The sequence below is a fragment of the Pseudorca crassidens genome, chromosome 10 (assembly GCF_039906515.1).
Source record: "Pseudorca crassidens isolate mPseCra1 chromosome 10, mPseCra1.hap1, whole genome shotgun sequence".
Classification (NCBI taxonomy): Eukaryota; Metazoa; Chordata; class Mammalia; order Artiodactyla; family Delphinidae; genus Pseudorca; species Pseudorca crassidens.
The window spans coordinates 20,949,013-20,965,499 of record NC_090305.1 but is presented as its reverse complement, the minus strand read 5'-3'; the positions used below and the strand labels follow the sequence as shown (position 1 = coordinate 20,965,499).

The window sequence follows — 16,487 nt, the reverse complement described above, 5'->3', positions numbered from 1 at the left end:
CATTTATAGGGAGAAAAGACATTATCTTCATTAATAATAATAAAAAAAGCTAAATAATAATATAATTTGGCAAATAGAACGCTGCTGAGTAAAGAAATACAATTTTCAACCAAAACCCCCCGCACAGGTGACGAGGTGGCCGAGTGGTTAAGGCGATGGACTGCTAATCCATTGTGCTCTGCACGCGTGGGTTCGAATCCCATCCTCGTCGTTTGGTTTCCCCGCTTTACTGTGGGACTGTGGTTTTAGTACCTTGTAAAGAAGGTATTTCCCCAGAACGTGTCGGTAGATGCTCTGTTAGAGACGCACTGAGGTGACGAGTAACTTCCAATAACGTTACTTTTAGCCCCTTTTATAGAGAGATTAGAATTTGAGTCACGTCACGTGGATGACAGTCAAAAATCAAACTCTGCTGCCTCCGGTCAGACACAGGTGTGCTCACGTATTCCCCAGCTTCTCCACCGTTGTCAAAAACTGATTTCTGGCCCTCTGACTTCCGTTACGCTTGTTGACCCCCTCCCCACCCAGCCCATCTTCCTGCCTGCGTTCCTAACACTGGTAGCAAATTACAAGCAACTAGGGAGTTTTCTCAAGATGTCCACCTTTCCTCCACCCCTCGGCACAGTTGAATCAGTATCTCCGAGGGTGACGTCCAGGCGTGGCTGCAGGGGCCACAGGTGATTCTGATGGGTTTCTTGGGCTGAGAACCACTGTCCATTCGCTTCTCTTCACCCCCTGCTCCCACCCGCTCCCCAGCTTTGGTTCCCTGTCTCGGCAGTTTTTGTTGATTTTTTTTTTTTTTTTTGCCTCTTAAATTCAGGTCCAAGACGCTCCCTCTTTACCCCTTATCACTCCCTATCCTCCCAAACTCTTCATCAAACTCTAGTTTTATCTGACCACTGGTCCCTGTCTTCAGGAGCAGAAGCTGTTCACATGCTCTGCTTTTGCTCAAGTAGTTCCTTCTGCCTGGAGAGTCTCTGCTCCCTTGCTGCAAAATCCTCTTGCAAGACCCACATCAAATGTACCTTTTCTGTGAATCCTCAGATGAAAGCATCACTCTCCTCTTTGTATTTTACATGAATGAATTTAATCAAAGATCTTTTCCAGGTGTTCCAGTCTCTGTTAGTTTCTTCCTTCTTTGATCATCTTCTGCCACTTATATCTTAATTTTAGCACATAATACCATAAAATCTCACCAGTTCCCTCTTTTCACCTTATAGTAAACTACAGCAAATGGCTGAGTGCACGGTGTAGAATAACAAAATTTGAAGGGACCGTAAAGATGATCTCTCTGAAAATTCCCACCCCCCCCATCACCTGTCTCTATTTTACAGATGAGAAAACTGAGGTAGAGACCAGACAAATTAATTGTTTAAAAAAAATCATATAACCAACGTTTCCTTATTAAGGTTCATGGGAACCAAGTTCTTTAAGATCAAGTGGTTAAGGTGATAAGATCTTTCTAACATGTTCAAATCCAGTGACTGGGATTGTGACTTTTCATACCTGGAAAATCCTTCTGAAGTACACTTGTCATAGATCAGCAGAGATCCAAAGGCTCCTGAGGACTGAGATGAAGCACAAATTTTGAAGTAAAATCTGTTTTTGAATTTTACCTAACAATATATGACTTATGTAGTACCTGTGATTCAAAGATAGTTCACAAATTTTAACTCATTTTATCTTGAAAATAAAAACTCAGGAAATGCTGATCCAGATTGGAGGCCAAAGTGGGGTCTTGAGGAATTGGGTGATATGCTCTTTATATTTTTGAATTTTCTCCAAAAAAGAATCAGAGATATTGGATGCCTGAACAGTCTTATCCCTCTTTTCCCTTCAACCCCATGTTACCTTGTTTGAGAATAAGGTTGTAGGGGTACCACCCTTTTATATCCTTGTCCTTCCAACTTTGCACACTGTAAACATTCAACAGATAGTTATAAAATAAACACAGGCATATTGTATATATGTGTATGTGTATGTGTGTGTGTGAGCATGATGGTGACATGGTAGGGACTGAAACTTTGTCCAGGCAGAATATACCTTAGGGTATTTGTCACTCCTTTTAATACACATTAAAGGATAATTTTAAATGTGCTAATCTCTTGTATTGTTTCCAAAATAGGGAGGTAGATCTGGAGCAATTTTGCCTCTGCCCCTCACAGCTTTTAAACCCAAAGGGTATGTTTTTTCCTTAACTACCAAAGAGAGAAGCAAAGAGGAATACGTTAAGTAGAAAAGAGTTAAGCCTCCGTGTGATTTGAACCAACGTTTGAATCTGAAAACACCATATGTTTCACCAGGAAGTCATCAATTGGAAATGAGATTTTCTTCATCCTAAATTATTAATCAATTCAGTTATTTAAGCCCGGAAAAATGTTTTTGTATATTTTGCCCAGCTATGTTCTCTGCCTTCCTGTTTGTATACACACTCCGCAAACAGTCCGGCTATTTCAATGACCTTAGTATTCTGTTCTGTAATTTAGGTTTGAATATAAGCTGTTCTCATCCTTTTGACGGCAGCAAAACCAAAGGAAAACAAGAAAGTTAAGATGGAAAAGATAGGGGAAGAGTGGAAACCAGTGACAGATTCCAGCACCCGGAACTCAAACGAGAAGAGAACTGTGAAGAGGTTGTGGCCTTGGGCGAAGCCATGGGGAAGGAGAAGCAGCAGGTTTCCCCCCGTGCTACCCACTGGGGGCTCAGTTCGAGAGAGCTCCGTTTACAGATCGGAATTCCCTTTTCAAGGACAAGCCGAGCCTGTGAAAATGAAACTCAGGAGCTCAAATCCAAATATGGGGAGAGCTTGAGAGCCCCAAATTATTGGAAGGCCTTATTTCGGTTTTGACTTCCAGCCACTCTTTACACTGGTTCTCCCAAGGCTTTTGAGAATAACCTCTTTAAAATAGGGCAGGAAGAAAAGGGTTCGAAAAACACATGATTTCCTACCACCTACCCATGAGATGTGGCTATCGATTAGTAGAAAAGGGCATAAAAGGTGACACTAACCACGAAGGGATTCGAACCCTCAATCTTCTGATCCGAAGTCAGACGCCTTATCCGTTAGGCCACGTGGTCGCCGAACATACGGTCTTGCTGTGACACTTAGGAAGTAAGTTTTCTGCCCCGTTCTGAGTCGTGACAGTTACGTAATGACAAAAAGGCAATGGCCCCCACGCCGCCGGCGCTCTCTGTCATTGGAAAAATAGAAACTCGAGATTACGGGGGTTATCTCGGGCCAAGGAGCAGGGTCTTGTGAAGGGTAAGAATTGACAATTATTTTTGTCTTGGGTACTCCATGGAGGGAAAAGTCATTGACTGTACGACTCTCGAGCAGAAAAACTGGAGTTTATGGCACTCAAAGGATGCCAAAATATTGCATATTGCCTGCATCGAGGGATATTTTTAAATAAGAGAACTCAGAGTTTCTTCCCTATTAATATTCAGTCACGCTCGCAATTTTCAAACTCTAGGTACTTGGGATGTCTGCCTGGACAGTTGTCAGTAAGAAGGCAGTCTTACTACATAAGGCAGCATCTATCTACACGATTGTCTTTCTTGTCACCCGGCATGGATATCTGCAGGCCCCCAGGCATAACAATTTCCCCTTTCCCATGTTTTCTGGTATTTTCCCTGATTGTCATAACGTGACATCAAAGCACTTTTCACAGTATATTTCTATCTGTTTGAAAAGAGAATGCTTTTTTTCTTTTTTTTGGCGTTTCTCAGGGTTTAGGGGAGTCCAGTGCCATTACTATTATTTGAGGCTTCCATATATTAAGAAATAAGCACTACGGTAGAATTACAAAAATTTTGATTGTGACAGTTTTTACATTTAATAAATGAATCAACACAAAAACGTGTTACAATAAAATCATTCTATGGTCAAAATATTTATAGAATTTATAATGTATGGTAGAGGGCTTGGCCCAATGATGTGATATAAAGTTATATTTTGGATGGCTTCTTTTAAGCTTGTCAGTGAATCTCTGCGACCTCATGCACCTCGTTTGAAGATAATGTCAACATTATTAGTCTACACATTAGGCATTTCCTTAATTTTCTTAAATTCTAGACCCTGGGAGCATTGGCCTTCCTGGCTTATTTGTGGTAGGTCTTGGCTTTTCTTGACTAGTAAATTAGCAGCTTTCTGGAGTACAGAAATAGGCCCTTTCACACAGTCTTTCTTCCCTGTCCACGGAATAACATGTGGCAAATAGTAGGAGCTCAATAAAAATGTGCTGAATTTCTCATATACATATGTTTTTGAATTTTGAGATTATCTTTAAGGTGGAGATTATTTAACAAAAAGATCCTTATCTCCTGAAAATATTTGAACGTGGACTTGTTTTCTCTCTTTCTCTCTTCCTGGAAGCAGGAAGATGGTGGCTAAACCATCATGGGTAGTGTTGGTGGAAGTGGTAAGAAGTGGTTGAATTCTGGATATGTTTTGAAGGATTTGCTGATTGGATTGAGGGTGTGAGAGAAATAGAGAAGTCATACATAGCTCCACGATTTTTTGCTTTAACACGTTTCCATTTACTGAGATGGGGACCACCACAGGAGAGGAAGGAGCATTTTGGGGGTGGTGTGTGTGGGGTTAGGATAAGTTCTGTTTGGACATGTTAAGTTTGAGTTGTGCACTTAACATCCAAGTTTGGAGTGGTCAAATTAGGATTCTATATGAATCCTATATGTGTGAATGTATATGTGAATATACATGTTGAAGTGGAGATATATATATATATATCTCCAGTCTGTTGAAGACTCCATCTTTGAGAAGATTATCGGCAATGAAATCCAGCCAAAATAATTTTTGACCATGACTGGTGTGTTGCTTTCCATGACTTTTCTCCTCAAGTAATAAAGAGCATCCGTGCCATACCTGAAGATGGAGGACAAGAAAGCCTTCTCTAGTATTTCCTTGTGTATATCTTTTTTTGTGTGTCTGCACTTTTTCCTTTGCTGTAATAAATCTTAACCTTGGGTAAATGTTGATTCATGTGACTCCTTCCAGCGAATCACCAACTACTGGGTGGTCATAGGGCTACCGGGAAACAACTTGTACTGTATATACGTATTTACTTGTTTAAAAGCATTTCTACACTGTAGGCTACTTAATGCCTTTTCTTAGCGCCTAGGACAGTATCTAACACATAAATATATGAATAGGAATCCTTTCTGAGAGAGAGAAAACTATAAAACAGTCCACACATATATTTAAAAAATGAGCATAGAGAATAGTTCTGTTAGAGATTGTAAAGCAAGGTAAAGGGTAGAGACACATTTTACCAGTAGCCGCCGAAGTCAAAGTACAATCATGGCCTCCCAAACTCTGCACTCTGTCCCAAACTGCTACTTATTTACTCCAAAGATTAAAACTCTAGTAGTTGCAAAGAATCTGCGCCGGGATGGCCCAGGAGATTTCTAGTCTATCAGCTTAACCACATGGCCACAATTACCTAAAAGTAGTGCTTTCCGAATTATGTTATAGAAGGAAATGTAACTCAAGATCTTGGCTTCCACCCCTTCCCTCAGTTTAATTCAGTATTTTCGCAGCTTCATAGGGCAACGAGAACTGTCGTGATAAAATAGCACGGTTACTTTGGCAACCAGAAGAAATCACTTAAACGGTTTCACGCTTATTTTCAGGGAGTCATTTTAGCTCCAGAATTAAAAAAAAAAAAAGGGTGGGACGCCATTTTATTTTTTTTCCTTACTGTGAAACAAGGTTACACAATTTTAACGACAGAAGGAAAATAGCAGAGGATGGTTTCGATCCATCGACCTCTGGGTTATGGGCCCAGCACGCTTCCGCTGCGCCACTCTGCTCTCTCTTCGAAAACGTTTCCTAATAATACTCTTAAGTCTACTCAGAGGCGACTTGGCCTCTAAATATAAAAAATGTAAGAAGGCGCCTATTTATTTCAATTCCTTGGCTACAAGTTGCCAAGTCTCTGGAATAATATCGCTACCAGAATCAGAGGAAACGACGAGGAGTAGAAAAGTAAACATTAACAGAGTTAAGTTACTGGGCGCAGAGGTGAGGGGTGGTTAGATAATTAAATGAGAATTACAGGTTTTAGTAAACAGGGAAGGAAACGAAAACAAGAGGGAAAGGAACACGGGCGTCCGCGCGGCGGGCGAGAATTCTACCACAAAATCACTAACCAACCATGTATTCGCCTTTGGGAAGAAAATCCTTTTGGTCAGATTTCCCTTGGCTTCGTGATGGAGAGGGTGAAGTCCTGCAGTTTTTAAAGTCCTCCGGAGCGGGGGGTTCGGTTTGAAGGGATTTTGTTGTAGGGAGGAGTAATGCTGGAAGCACCGTAAACTTGGGGGCAAAGCGGGGCTCCGCATTCCAGCGAAGGTTGCAGCAGTTCCGGTCGTGTGGGCCAAGGCTCCTGAGCAACCGTTCCAAAGCATCCCAAACAGCAAAAGATAATTAGTAAAAAAAAATGTTAACATTTTTAGTCTGACGCAGCTGTTAAATAGGTCCTAGAAGTCCCACTTAGGGCCGGAGGACCTGCTGTAGACTCCTTCGTGAAGGGCACATTCGGCGGGCGGGGACTAAGTCATCATGACGTCATCGAGACTGGGCCGCGAGGAGAGGGGCCGGCGCGCTAAAGGAAAGTGCGGGCGAGCGCGCTTTCAGTCTTCAATTCGGTCCGAAACCCGTTCATATAAGGGAATTGCCTCGGGGTTTTTCTCGCTGTTTTGAGTATTGTCAGGGCAGTATTACCATGTCCGGACGAGGCAAAGGTGGTAAGGGATTAGGGAAGGGGGGCGCTAAGCGGCATCGTAAGGTTTTGCGCGACAACATCCAGGGTATCACCAAGCCCGCCATCCGGCGTTTGGCCCGGCGAGGTGGGGTGAAGCGCATATCTGGTCTGATTTATGAAGAGACCCGTGGGGTACTGAAGGTCTTTTTGGAGAATGTGATCCGAGACGCGGTCACTTACACGGAGCACGCCAAGCGGAAGACCGTCACCGCCATGGACGTAGTGTACGCCCTCAAGCGCCAGGGACGCACTCTCTACGGTTTCGGCGGTTAGGTCTCCCGTTTTCAGCGATTTAACATCTTTTACTACCAAAGGCCCTTTTCAGGGCCGCCCAAATGTTTCGGTGAAAGAGCTAGCACTTTCTGCTGTTCTTTTTCCTTGCTTTTTATGAGGTGTACTTCATTTACTTTTAATTAGTCAAAAGCTATTTTTCGTGCTTTTTAATTTCTAGTTCACATTTTAGGAGGGCAGAAGTTGGCTGATTTGTGTATGTTTCTGCTTTGTGGAAGTGGTTTCGGGTATAAGTTTCAGCATTTTAACGTTTCGTGGGGCAGTGAAGAAACTCACAGAGGACTGTCTTCCCTAGGAAGATTCCGCTTAAGTTCTGGTGTATTTCAAGTTTGGAGTCGTGTATGCATAGTGCTTGAATACTGGAGAGAAGTCGGCTTACACTGCCCCAGATGTAGTAATGCGAGGCTCCCTTCCCCCGCCTGTGGTCCGTGCTCAAAATGGCGGCGAGGACGAGGAACAAAGAAAGCCCGCGCCCGTGGCGGAAAGCGGGGCCCGGAACAAAGGCGAATTTACGAGTGGGGCGGGGCGTCCCCTGTGCGGGGCGCGATCCTGAGCTCTGCTGGAGTGTGGTCCTGCTGCTGGGCTCTGCAAACTTAAAACCCTTGTACCAGTGCTTTGGGGGTAAAATTAAAATGCACAGGCGGGGAGAGCTAGCACGTGTTTCTAGTCATAGAGAACACTGTATTCTGACTTTCTGTTAAAATTTTAAAAAGCCGATAGGAAGTCTGTTACTTAATGAACAACATAAATGTCACCTAAGCTTTACAGCTGACATGATTTTAAAAAAATGCTACACAGGCATCAGTATATTTTACCTCAAATTAAGTACGCACTATTTTATTTTTTAAAAAAGCTCCCATATAATCACTGCCAAACTAAAACCAGATTCCCTAATATCTAATACTGGGTTCACAGTAACAAATCCCAGTTATGCCCCAAAATGTCTTAGAGATCTGGTTTGCTTAGGAGGATCCAATCACGCCTTCTCAGTCTCAGGTTTCTGTCTTTTTTTTTGTCTCAGGTCTTTTAATCTACAAGTTTTCTTCTCCTTGATCTCATTTAGTTTTTTGATATTGATTTGCTGTAGACCTGGCCTATAGGATGTCTTGCTTTGGCTTGTTTCCTGATGGGGTTACTTCCCTTGACTTCTGTACCCTGAATGCCCTACAAGTGATTTTCCCTAGACTTGACTGAAATCATGTTAATTTTCTTGTCAAGGAACAGTTACAGATGATTGTATGTAAATACTATTGTACATCAGAGGCACTTGATGTCGGGGTTATCCAGATTCGATATGATAGATCAATTACTGGTTTAGGGTGATTAGTGTCTTTGTAAAAGCAGGTTTTTCCTCCTTGTGGCCTGCAAGTAATTTGTAGGGTGATACTTTGCGAGCCAGAAATCAATGCAGTCATTTGGAATCTCATCTGTTTTAAAGATACGGGCTCTGGTGCTTAAATATGAAAAGGATCAGATGTTATTTGAGCTAAGGCACTGGTTTGAGGAAACAAATTCATATGACGATGTTAATTTAATAAACAAACAAAATTGAGCACATGGCATATACCAGGCACTGTCTGATGCTATGGAATTATAGCAGTGAACAACTGTGAACAAAACAATATATCTATATTCATGGAGCTTATATTTTGTTGGAGGGGGCACAAACAAAACAGGTAAAACAGTATGTAAGATGGTGCTATGAGGACCACTGAAGCTGGGAAAAGCATTAAAGTATGGAGGAAGGAGGTGACATTTTAAATGATATGGTCATAGAAGGCTTTATTCATAAGTGATGCTTGAGGGCAAAAAAGATTGAGAAAGTGAAGCTCCAAATGGAAGGAAGACCAAGAAGGAAAGTCTGGATGCAGAAAGGAAGTATTGTGGTTGGGTGGAGGGAGGTGAGTAGTTCTTATATGGCCTTCCTTATAACCCAACACCTTATTAAAAGAGGTACCTCTAATCCTAGTGAGGCATGAGAAAGTCCTTGGAAAGTAAGGCACATGTTGCATGAATTGGCCATCAAACGCAGGGAAGACTTACAGTCACAGGCACTAGGTTGTCCTCAGAACAGTTCAGGGGAACGAACTGGTTTCAAAGAGGGGCTTGGACTGTTAGAAGTGGTTTGGATTGTTCACACTGCCAGACAAGGAATCCTAATTGGTGTTAAATGCTAGTAGGCTTTCCGGCCTACTGCCTTGTTTATGGCTTCAAGATTCTGAGACTCCAAAGTGGGCAGGACTAAGAGCAGCTTCCCAGCACTTCAACCAGAGGCTTTAGCCAACAGCTAATACTTTAGAAGACCCTCTCTGTGCAGTCACCACCCTGAGTACTTTACTTGTGCTCTTTTATTGATCACCCCAGCAGTGCCACAGAGTAGTTGCTAATTATTATTCTCATTTTAGAAAGAAATGCTCACAGAGGGTTTAAGTAAGATGCTCAAATTTAACATTCAAAGAGGCAGTCGGGACTGTATCATATGCTGGGGGATTTCCCCTTAAACCATGCTTATCCATTTCTCAAATATACTTATGTATTTGTTTTCAAGAATACATTATTTTAAAATGTACTTAAAATTAACTTCGGAAAGCAAGAAGTGAATGCCTTAATTATATGTGGAGTTTAGGGAATTTTCTTCACAAGCACCATTCAAAATATAGTAACTTATTTCATGTTCACAAAACTCACTGTGTAGATGTAGGGAAGAAAATTTTTTTCCTTCTTCCCTTCTAGATTCTTTGGCTGGCCTAATAATTGATAGAAGACACATTGACAGGAGAAAAACCAAACGTAACAATGATGTACCTCCTGTATACATTGGAGAGCCCCAGTAAAACAAAATCTACAAAATGGCTGCGGCTACCACCTTAAATACCTCTTCAGCTAAAAACTAAAAACGATGGGAATGGGCAGCCAGGTCAAAGCACAGGAAACAAGGGTAACGTTGTTAGGCAGATGTAAGTTGTGGGCTTTTCCATAGATAACACATTCGGCCATCCTCCTCTTCCTGGTAGAGTAACAGACACCCATACAAAAGGGGTATTTCTCTTACAAAGGTAAACATCTCTTACGAAAGAGTAACTTTCCGAATCCTTCAGAGCTTTTTCTCTTTCCTAGGTCATATATAAATATAATTTTGAAGTCTGGAGTTACAGACTCTTAAGAGACAATGTGGGTGGCTCTTAAAAGAGCCTTGAGTTATTGGAGAGGGAGCGAGCTTATTTGGAGCTGGTGTACTTGGTGACAGCCTTGGTGCCCTCGGACACGGCATGCTTGGCCAACTCCCCGGGCAATAACAGGCGCACGGCCGTCTGGATCTCCCTGGACGTGATGGTCGAGCGTTTGTTGTAATGCGCCAGACGCGACGCCTCGCCCGCGATGCGCTCGAAGATGTCGTTGACAAATGAATTCATGATACCCATGGCCTTGGAGGAAATACCGGTATCCGGGTGAACCTGCTTCAACACCTTGTACACATACACGGAGTAGCTCTCCTTGCGGCTGCGCTTGCGCTTCTTGCCGTCCTTTTTCTGGGCCTTGGCCACCGCCTTTTTGGAGCCCTTCTTCGGAGCAGAAGCAGACTTAGCTGGCTCAGGCATCGCAAGACGCACAAAACCACCAGGTAGCGAAAGAGAAACAAATACGCCCACGAGCAACGGGCCTCAGTATTTGCTTGGTCTGTATGCAAATTAGAGATGGCAGAATTGCGATTTGTGATTGGTCTTTTCAGCATCCTAATCTCTGATAGGCTCTTTATTACAAAGTCTCATTGGCTCTTCCCTTAGCTCAACCTTACATAATTTGACTTTTCAATTACAAACTCTCTATGTAAATTAGTAACGTTGTTGTTTTAGAACTAGCTTTTGATTGGCTAAGGTTTGTGTTCGGCCAATCGCACAGGCTGTTTTACCAAACCGCCGCAGAGTATAATAGTCTAGTTTCTTGTATTCTGAGGGTTATTTTCTTTGGTTTTTGTTTTGACATTAGTGTTTTGTCATGTCTGGCCGGGGGAAACAGGGCGGTAAGGTACGTGCCAAGGCGAAGACCCGCTCTTCGCGCGCCGGGCTCCAGTTCCCCGTGGGACGTGTGCACCGCCTGCTCCGCAAGGGCAACTACGCCGAGCGGGTCGGGGCCGGCGCTCCGGTGTACCTGGCGGCAGTGCTGGAGTACCTGACGGCCGAGATCCTGGAGCTGGCGGGCAACGCGGCCCGCGACAATAAGAAGACGCGTATCATCCCGCGTCACCTGCAGTTGGCCATCCGCAACGACGAGGAGCTCAACAAGCTGCTGGGCAAAGTCACCATCGCTCAGGGCGGCGTCCTGCCCAACATCCAGGCTGTACTGCTGCCCAAGAAGACCGAGAGCCACCACAAGGCCAAGGGCAAGTGAACCAATCCCAATATCAGTGCGTGTCTATAACTTTTTACCCAAAGGCTCTTTTCAGAGCCGTCCACATTTTCACACTTAAAAAAGCTTGTAACTAAACCTGGGCTGGGTCTATGAAGCTTACGCGCGGTTAAAGCCACTGGATAATCGCCACAGTTTATTATCGCAAGTTATCTTCGCTATCTAACGGGACTGATTGAAATGTGACAAAGGGAAACAGAACTTTTACAAAAAAGTGGTTAGTACCGTAAGCAAGGGCTTTTAGTAGTGGTGAAGAAGCAAGTTTTGGTAACGTTTTAAAAACCTGGGGTAGTTTGGTTATTTAGCGAGAAGGAAAACATTCTATCCTGAGGAGAAGGCAGGTTGGGGGTGGTAGCTTAGAATGTCACTAAGACGTTTGAAACAGCCAAACGAAAGAACAGCTGGCAAATCAGATCAGCGCGGGCTTTTCAAGTTCTGAACTTGTTGCCGAAACTCGGCCTCTGTTCACCCGTGCCGAATAGTAAGCGGCGACATAGTTTTGGGGAAGTAGAAAAGAGTAGCTTTCATTGCTTTGCCAGGCAATGGAGACCACAGCAGACTAGTGCCCTCAAGACTGTGCCCTCCCTTGAGAGAGTAGGAAGTTATCTTATACAGTCTAGGAGTGGAAAATAGGGTCGCAGATAAGAATGCAATTTTGCGTTCTTTTTTACTTCAGGAAAATTTCAAAATCAAAGATGGCGTCCGGCGGTCCTGGGACTGGCTCTGGTGGTGCTTGAGGTTATCGCACCGTGATCTCCTTTCTGGAATGAAAAATGTTCACAGAGGAAGGGAGTGTTTTCTCGGAGAAATAAACACCAGGTGCATAGTACAATTCTAACTAGAAAATAATCAGTTTCAAAGTGAAATTAAGCAAGAAAGAAAGATCTCTGAGAGACTGGCTGACTGGGCTAAAAGAAGAGTTAAACATGATGGCGGCTATCTTAACTAATTTCTGCTGTAACAAACTGAAGCAAAATCCCATTTGGCCACCATAGGAAAGTCAATCATTTGTTGCGCACTGTTTGCTGGTCGTCCCCGGCCCGTCGCTTTCCCCGTGGTTTCCCAGTGGAGATAGGAAGTGGCAGCCCAGGGGAATCTAAGTTCAGTTCAGAAAAAGTAACCACGGAGGAAAAAGAATACAAGTAAATCTGTTCTTAAAGCGTAGTCCTCGGAATTCTAGGCCCCATTACATAGATTTGAATCAGAATTGGCATCGTCCACGATCCCCAAGTTGTTCCTTACTTATAATGTGAGATGCGCTGAACTAGAACATTAGAAAATTAGTTCCTTTGGGTCGCAGAGTATAACAAAAAGAGGGATTGAAATGTGGAGTATTTCATCCAATCAGAGTCTCTAGTTCTTCACCAATCACTGCGTTGACTCTTCAGCCAATGGTTTTGTTTCGCGGGGCTTTTGAAATAGCGCAAGGCCAATCGGAACGTTTCTGAGTATATATAAAGGGGACCTCTTCCTGCTTATTTGCCTACTTGGTTTCACTTTTGTTTGGTTTCTTACGATGGCTCGAACTAAACAAACTGCGCGGAAGTCCACCGGCGGTAAGGCGCCGCGCAAGCAGCTGGCCACCAAGGCGGCCCGCAAGAGCGCGCCGGCCACGGGCGGCGTGAAGAAGCCGCACCGCTACCGGCCCGGCACAGTGGCCCTGCGCGAGATCCGCCGCTACCAGAAGTCCACGGAGCTGCTGATCCGCAAGCTGCCGTTCCAGCGCCTGGTGCGCGAGATCGCGCAGGACTTCAAGACCGACCTGCGCTTCCAGAGCTCGGCCGTGATGGCGCTGCAGGAGGCGTGCGAGGCCTACTTGGTGGGGCTCTTCGAGGACACCAACCTGTGTGCCATCCACGCCAAGCGCGTCACCATTATGCCCAAGGACATCCAGCTTGCTCGCCGCATCCGCGGGGAGAGGGCGTAAAGCTTTCTCAGCTATCTCAATCCAACTAAAAAGGCTCTTCTAAGAGCCACCCACGTTTTCTTTAAAGTAGCTGTCATTTAGTCTGTTCTGTTTCGGAGAGTTTTGGTTCGGGATGTTAAAGTGGAAATTTCCTCATGAGTTACTGGGTAAACTTGTGTTTTGGGAGTGTCGTGCAACTTTACAAGTGTTTGTACTATTTCAGTTAATTAAATTCTGGCAGCTTTGCATATCTTCAATTCGTAGGTTATGTGCAAAATTTCCTCAATGCTGTCTCGTGGGAAATGTAATATAAACACATGCAGGTGGAGTGGGGGATTGGTAGGTTTGGCAATAGAATAAGCCGTGTTTTAGGTAGTTTGGAAAGGGCAGTAATCGGTGTGATGTGAAGATCGGGTTATTGGAGTACGTGGATTATGTATGGAAGGTGAGCTGCTTTACCCACAAAAGGTTGAATTTGGGTGAAGGTGGGTGTGGATTTGCTGCTTACCCCTTCTAAAGCTGTGTTCCCGCATGTTTGGGTATTGACAATTGAGAAGCTAGAGCGTTTGTCGTTGCTTTCTAATGTCTCTGAGACCTCAATTTGCTCAGTTCCAATCTCTGCCAAGTTAAAGGTGAAACAGTTTTGGCTTTCCCGTGAAATGTTTGACCTTTTACACAGAGAACAATGAGGGCGTTATTTTGCTGATAGTAGACTTCTATAAAAAAAAAAATTAGACCTCTCAGTCAGGATTTCTAATAAACTTATTGGTAGCAGAACCCAAGACAGAGAACCCTGCTGGCTTCTACAGTTTCACTACTCAAAGTGTGGTCCACCACCAGCAGCATGTACATCACTTGGGAATTTGCTAGAAACAGATTTTCAGACCCAACCCAGGTCTACTGAGTCAGAATCTACGTTGTACCCAGTTCACCCCAGGTGATTCTTATGAACGCTAGATTAAGAAGTCTATTTTTTAAAATGGTGTTTTTGGTCTCATCAAGAAAAGCAGCCTGTCTGAACTCTTACCAGGAGAAAGCATTTGCAAACTACACTTATTTATGTAATAGAATGAAATTTCTGTCAAGCAGTTACACATAACAAGGTGCCTCTAGAGTTTGATTTCATTATGGATCAGTGGTCTCAGTGGTGACTGCACATTACAGTCAATTGGAGCTTTTATTAAAATATTTTTGCTTGGGGTCCAATCAGTATGACTATAATTGTATGAGGTGGGCCCAGGCAACAGTAATTATTAAAACTCAGGTGCTTCCAATAGGTAGCTAGGGCCAGGACTAAATATTGAATAAATTCCAATCTTGTGGTTAGCTCCTGTTGGACTCCAGGCTTAGCAAGGAGTTACCTAACTGAATCAGGCTTTCCTTGTAGTTCCAAAGGAGGACTTTCTGGCTTGCTTGATGACAGTTTATCTCACTGCAATGAATCAAATAGTATTTGGCTTTTATAGCAATTTCTGAGGACAGGGCTAGTGTGAGTCTGTATCGAGAAATGCAGCTGCTTTCAGTGGTTGACATTACTAGGTTTTCAGGGATGCTACAAGGAGGAACATCCTGGAGAGTGGATACCTCTGTCTTCACATTGTGCTTTCCTGTACAGATTAGCACAAGGTCTTGTTTGGTCTTTCAGGTGGACTTTCTCCATAGCCTTTAAAAAAATAAAATTATTTAGGAATTTATCTCCCTACCCCCACCCCCCACCCTGGATATTGTTTCATTTTTTAAAACTTAAAAAAGATTTTTTTTTTTTATTATGCAACATTTGAGAATATATGGAGGTAGAGATAATAGTTTAACAGACCCTACGTACTCCTCACCCAGCCTCAACATCAACACTGGCCAAATTTATACCTCTTCTACCTTGATTATTGTCAAGCAAATCATATCATTTCCTCTCTCAACATTTTAATATACATCTACTTTAAAACCTAATTGTGATGTCATGATTACTCCCCCAACAAACAACATTTAACATTGATGACTTTTTAAATTTATTTATTCCACATACATTTGTTGAGTTTACAATGTGCCAGTTGCTGTTCTGTGCACTGGGAATATACTTGGAGAACAAAACAGACAAGATTCTTTGCTCTCATGGAATTTACATTTGACCCTGGGATAGACAATAAATCAGTATCATATGTAATATGTTAGATGGCGAGAAGAACAATAAAGCAAGAATAAGGATTGTCATGGGGAGTTGAAATTTAGATAAGGTGACCAATGAAGACGGCAGTATGGAGGTAGTTATTTCAGTAAAGAGTTGTGAGGAAGAGGTTGTGGAAAGAGAAAAAGGGAGCCTTCCCTGGTGAGTGCCGCAGTGGTTAAGAATCCGCCTGCCAATGCAGGGAATGCGGGTTCGAGCCCTGGTCTGGGAAAATCCCACATGCCGCGGAGCAACTAAACCTGTGTGCCACTACTACTGAGCCTGCGCTCTTGAGTCCGCGTGCTGCAACTACTGAGCCTGCGTGTCACAACTACTGAAGCCCGCACTCCTAGAGCCCGTGCTCCGCAACAAGAGAAGCCACCGCAATGAGAAGCCCACACACGGCAACAAAAAAAGTAGCCCCTGCTCGCCGCAACTAGAGAAAGCCCGCATGCAGCAACAAAGACCCAACGCAGCCAAAAATCAATCAATCAATAAATTATAAAAAAAAAAAAGAGGGAGAGGAGGAGGAATGTTGAGATGCCAGGGGGGCTATGTGGAGTGGAGTGGGCTGGGCTCTGTAGGAGGAAATAATGGCAGAGAAATGAAAGGAAGCCAGATCATGCAGGGGCTTGTAAGTCACGGTAAGGAATTAGGCTTTTGCTCTGAGTGAGACGGAAGGTCTTGAGAGGAGTTGCACATAGGAGTTTTTGTGTCCCTCTCTCTCATTTAATCAGGTTCTGCTTTATTTTCAGGTGGTCTCAGTTGTGCTCCAGCACAAAAATCAAGGCCCATTTTTCTTTATTTTGTGCTATTCAAATCTTGAAAATAGAAGCTGACCTGGAGGATTTATAGTTAGGGAGAAAAGAGAAAATCATTTATAAAATACAAACATTTGGGGTTAAAGGTGACTCATAGCATAGTACTTCCATTTACTAGT

At 43.5% G+C, this 16,487-nt stretch overlaps 4 protein-coding genes and 3 non-coding genes across 7 annotated transcripts; 4 read left to right on the top strand and 3 right to left on the bottom strand.

Moving 5' to 3' along the window:
* The first annotated feature begins 129 nt into the window (after nucleotides 1–129).
* TRNAS-GCU (transfer RNA serine (anticodon GCU)) lies at nucleotides 130–211 on the top strand. The gene has a single exon. It is a non-coding gene; the product is annotated as a tRNA-Ser (tRNA).
* Nucleotides 212–3,005: 2,794 nt separating this feature from the next.
* On the bottom strand, nucleotides 3,006–3,078 carry TRNAR-UCG (transfer RNA arginine (anticodon UCG)). The gene has a single exon. It is a non-coding gene; the product is annotated as a tRNA-Arg (tRNA).
* A 2,682-nt stretch (nucleotides 3,079–5,760) lies between these two features.
* On the bottom strand, nucleotides 5,761–5,832 carry TRNAM-CAU (transfer RNA methionine (anticodon CAU)). The gene has a single exon. It is a non-coding gene; the product is annotated as a tRNA-Met (tRNA).
* Nucleotides 5,833–6,697: 865 nt separating this feature from the next.
* Nucleotides 6,698–7,093, top strand: LOC137232996 (histone H4). Its single transcript, XM_067755804.1, has one exon. The coding sequence runs from the start codon at nucleotides 6,744–6,746 to the stop codon at nucleotides 7,053–7,055; it is 312 nt and encodes a 103-aa protein (XP_067611905.1). The 5' UTR covers nucleotides 6,698–6,743; the 3' UTR covers nucleotides 7,056–7,093.
* Nucleotides 7,094–10,187: 3,094 nt separating this feature from the next.
* Nucleotides 10,188–10,699, bottom strand: LOC137232995 (histone H2B type 1-C/E/F/G/I-like). The gene has a single exon (XM_067755803.1). It carries the CDS (start codon nucleotides 10,670–10,672, stop codon nucleotides 10,292–10,294), a length of 381 nt encoding a protein of 126 aa, XP_067611904.1. The 5' UTR covers nucleotides 10,673–10,699; the 3' UTR covers nucleotides 10,188–10,291.
* A 245-nt stretch (nucleotides 10,700–10,944) lies between these two features.
* Nucleotides 10,945–12,291, top strand: LOC137231688 (histone H2A type 1-like). The gene is made up of 2 exons (XM_067752209.1): nucleotides 10,945–11,478; nucleotides 12,157–12,291. Exon 1 carries the CDS (start codon nucleotides 11,070–11,072, stop codon nucleotides 11,460–11,462), a length of 393 nt encoding a protein of 130 aa, XP_067608310.1. The 5' UTR covers nucleotides 10,945–11,069; the 3' UTR covers nucleotides 11,463–11,478; nucleotides 12,157–12,291.
* A 705-nt stretch (nucleotides 12,292–12,996) lies between these two features.
* LOC137231686 (histone H3.1) lies at nucleotides 12,997–13,643 on the top strand. Its single transcript, XM_067752207.1, has one exon. The coding sequence runs from the start codon at nucleotides 12,997–12,999 to the stop codon at nucleotides 13,405–13,407; it is 411 nt and encodes a 136-aa protein (XP_067608308.1). The 3' UTR covers nucleotides 13,408–13,643.
* Nucleotides 13,644–16,487: the final 2,844 nt, after the last annotated feature.

Excerpts from the sequence above, each read along its gene's own strand:
- LOC137232996 (XM_067755804.1), top strand. The coding sequence starts at position 6,744 with ATGTCCGGACGAGGCAAAGGTGGTAAGGGATTAGGGAAGGGGGGCGCT.
- LOC137232995 (XM_067755803.1), bottom strand. The coding sequence starts at position 10,672 with ATGCCTGAGCCAGCTAAGTCTGCTTCTGCTCCGAAGAAGGGCTCCAAA.
- LOC137231688 (XM_067752209.1), top strand. The coding sequence starts at position 11,070 with ATGTCTGGCCGGGGGAAACAGGGCGGTAAGGTACGTGCCAAGGCGAAG.
- LOC137231686 (XM_067752207.1), top strand. The coding sequence starts at position 12,997 with ATGGCTCGAACTAAACAAACTGCGCGGAAGTCCACCGGCGGTAAGGCG.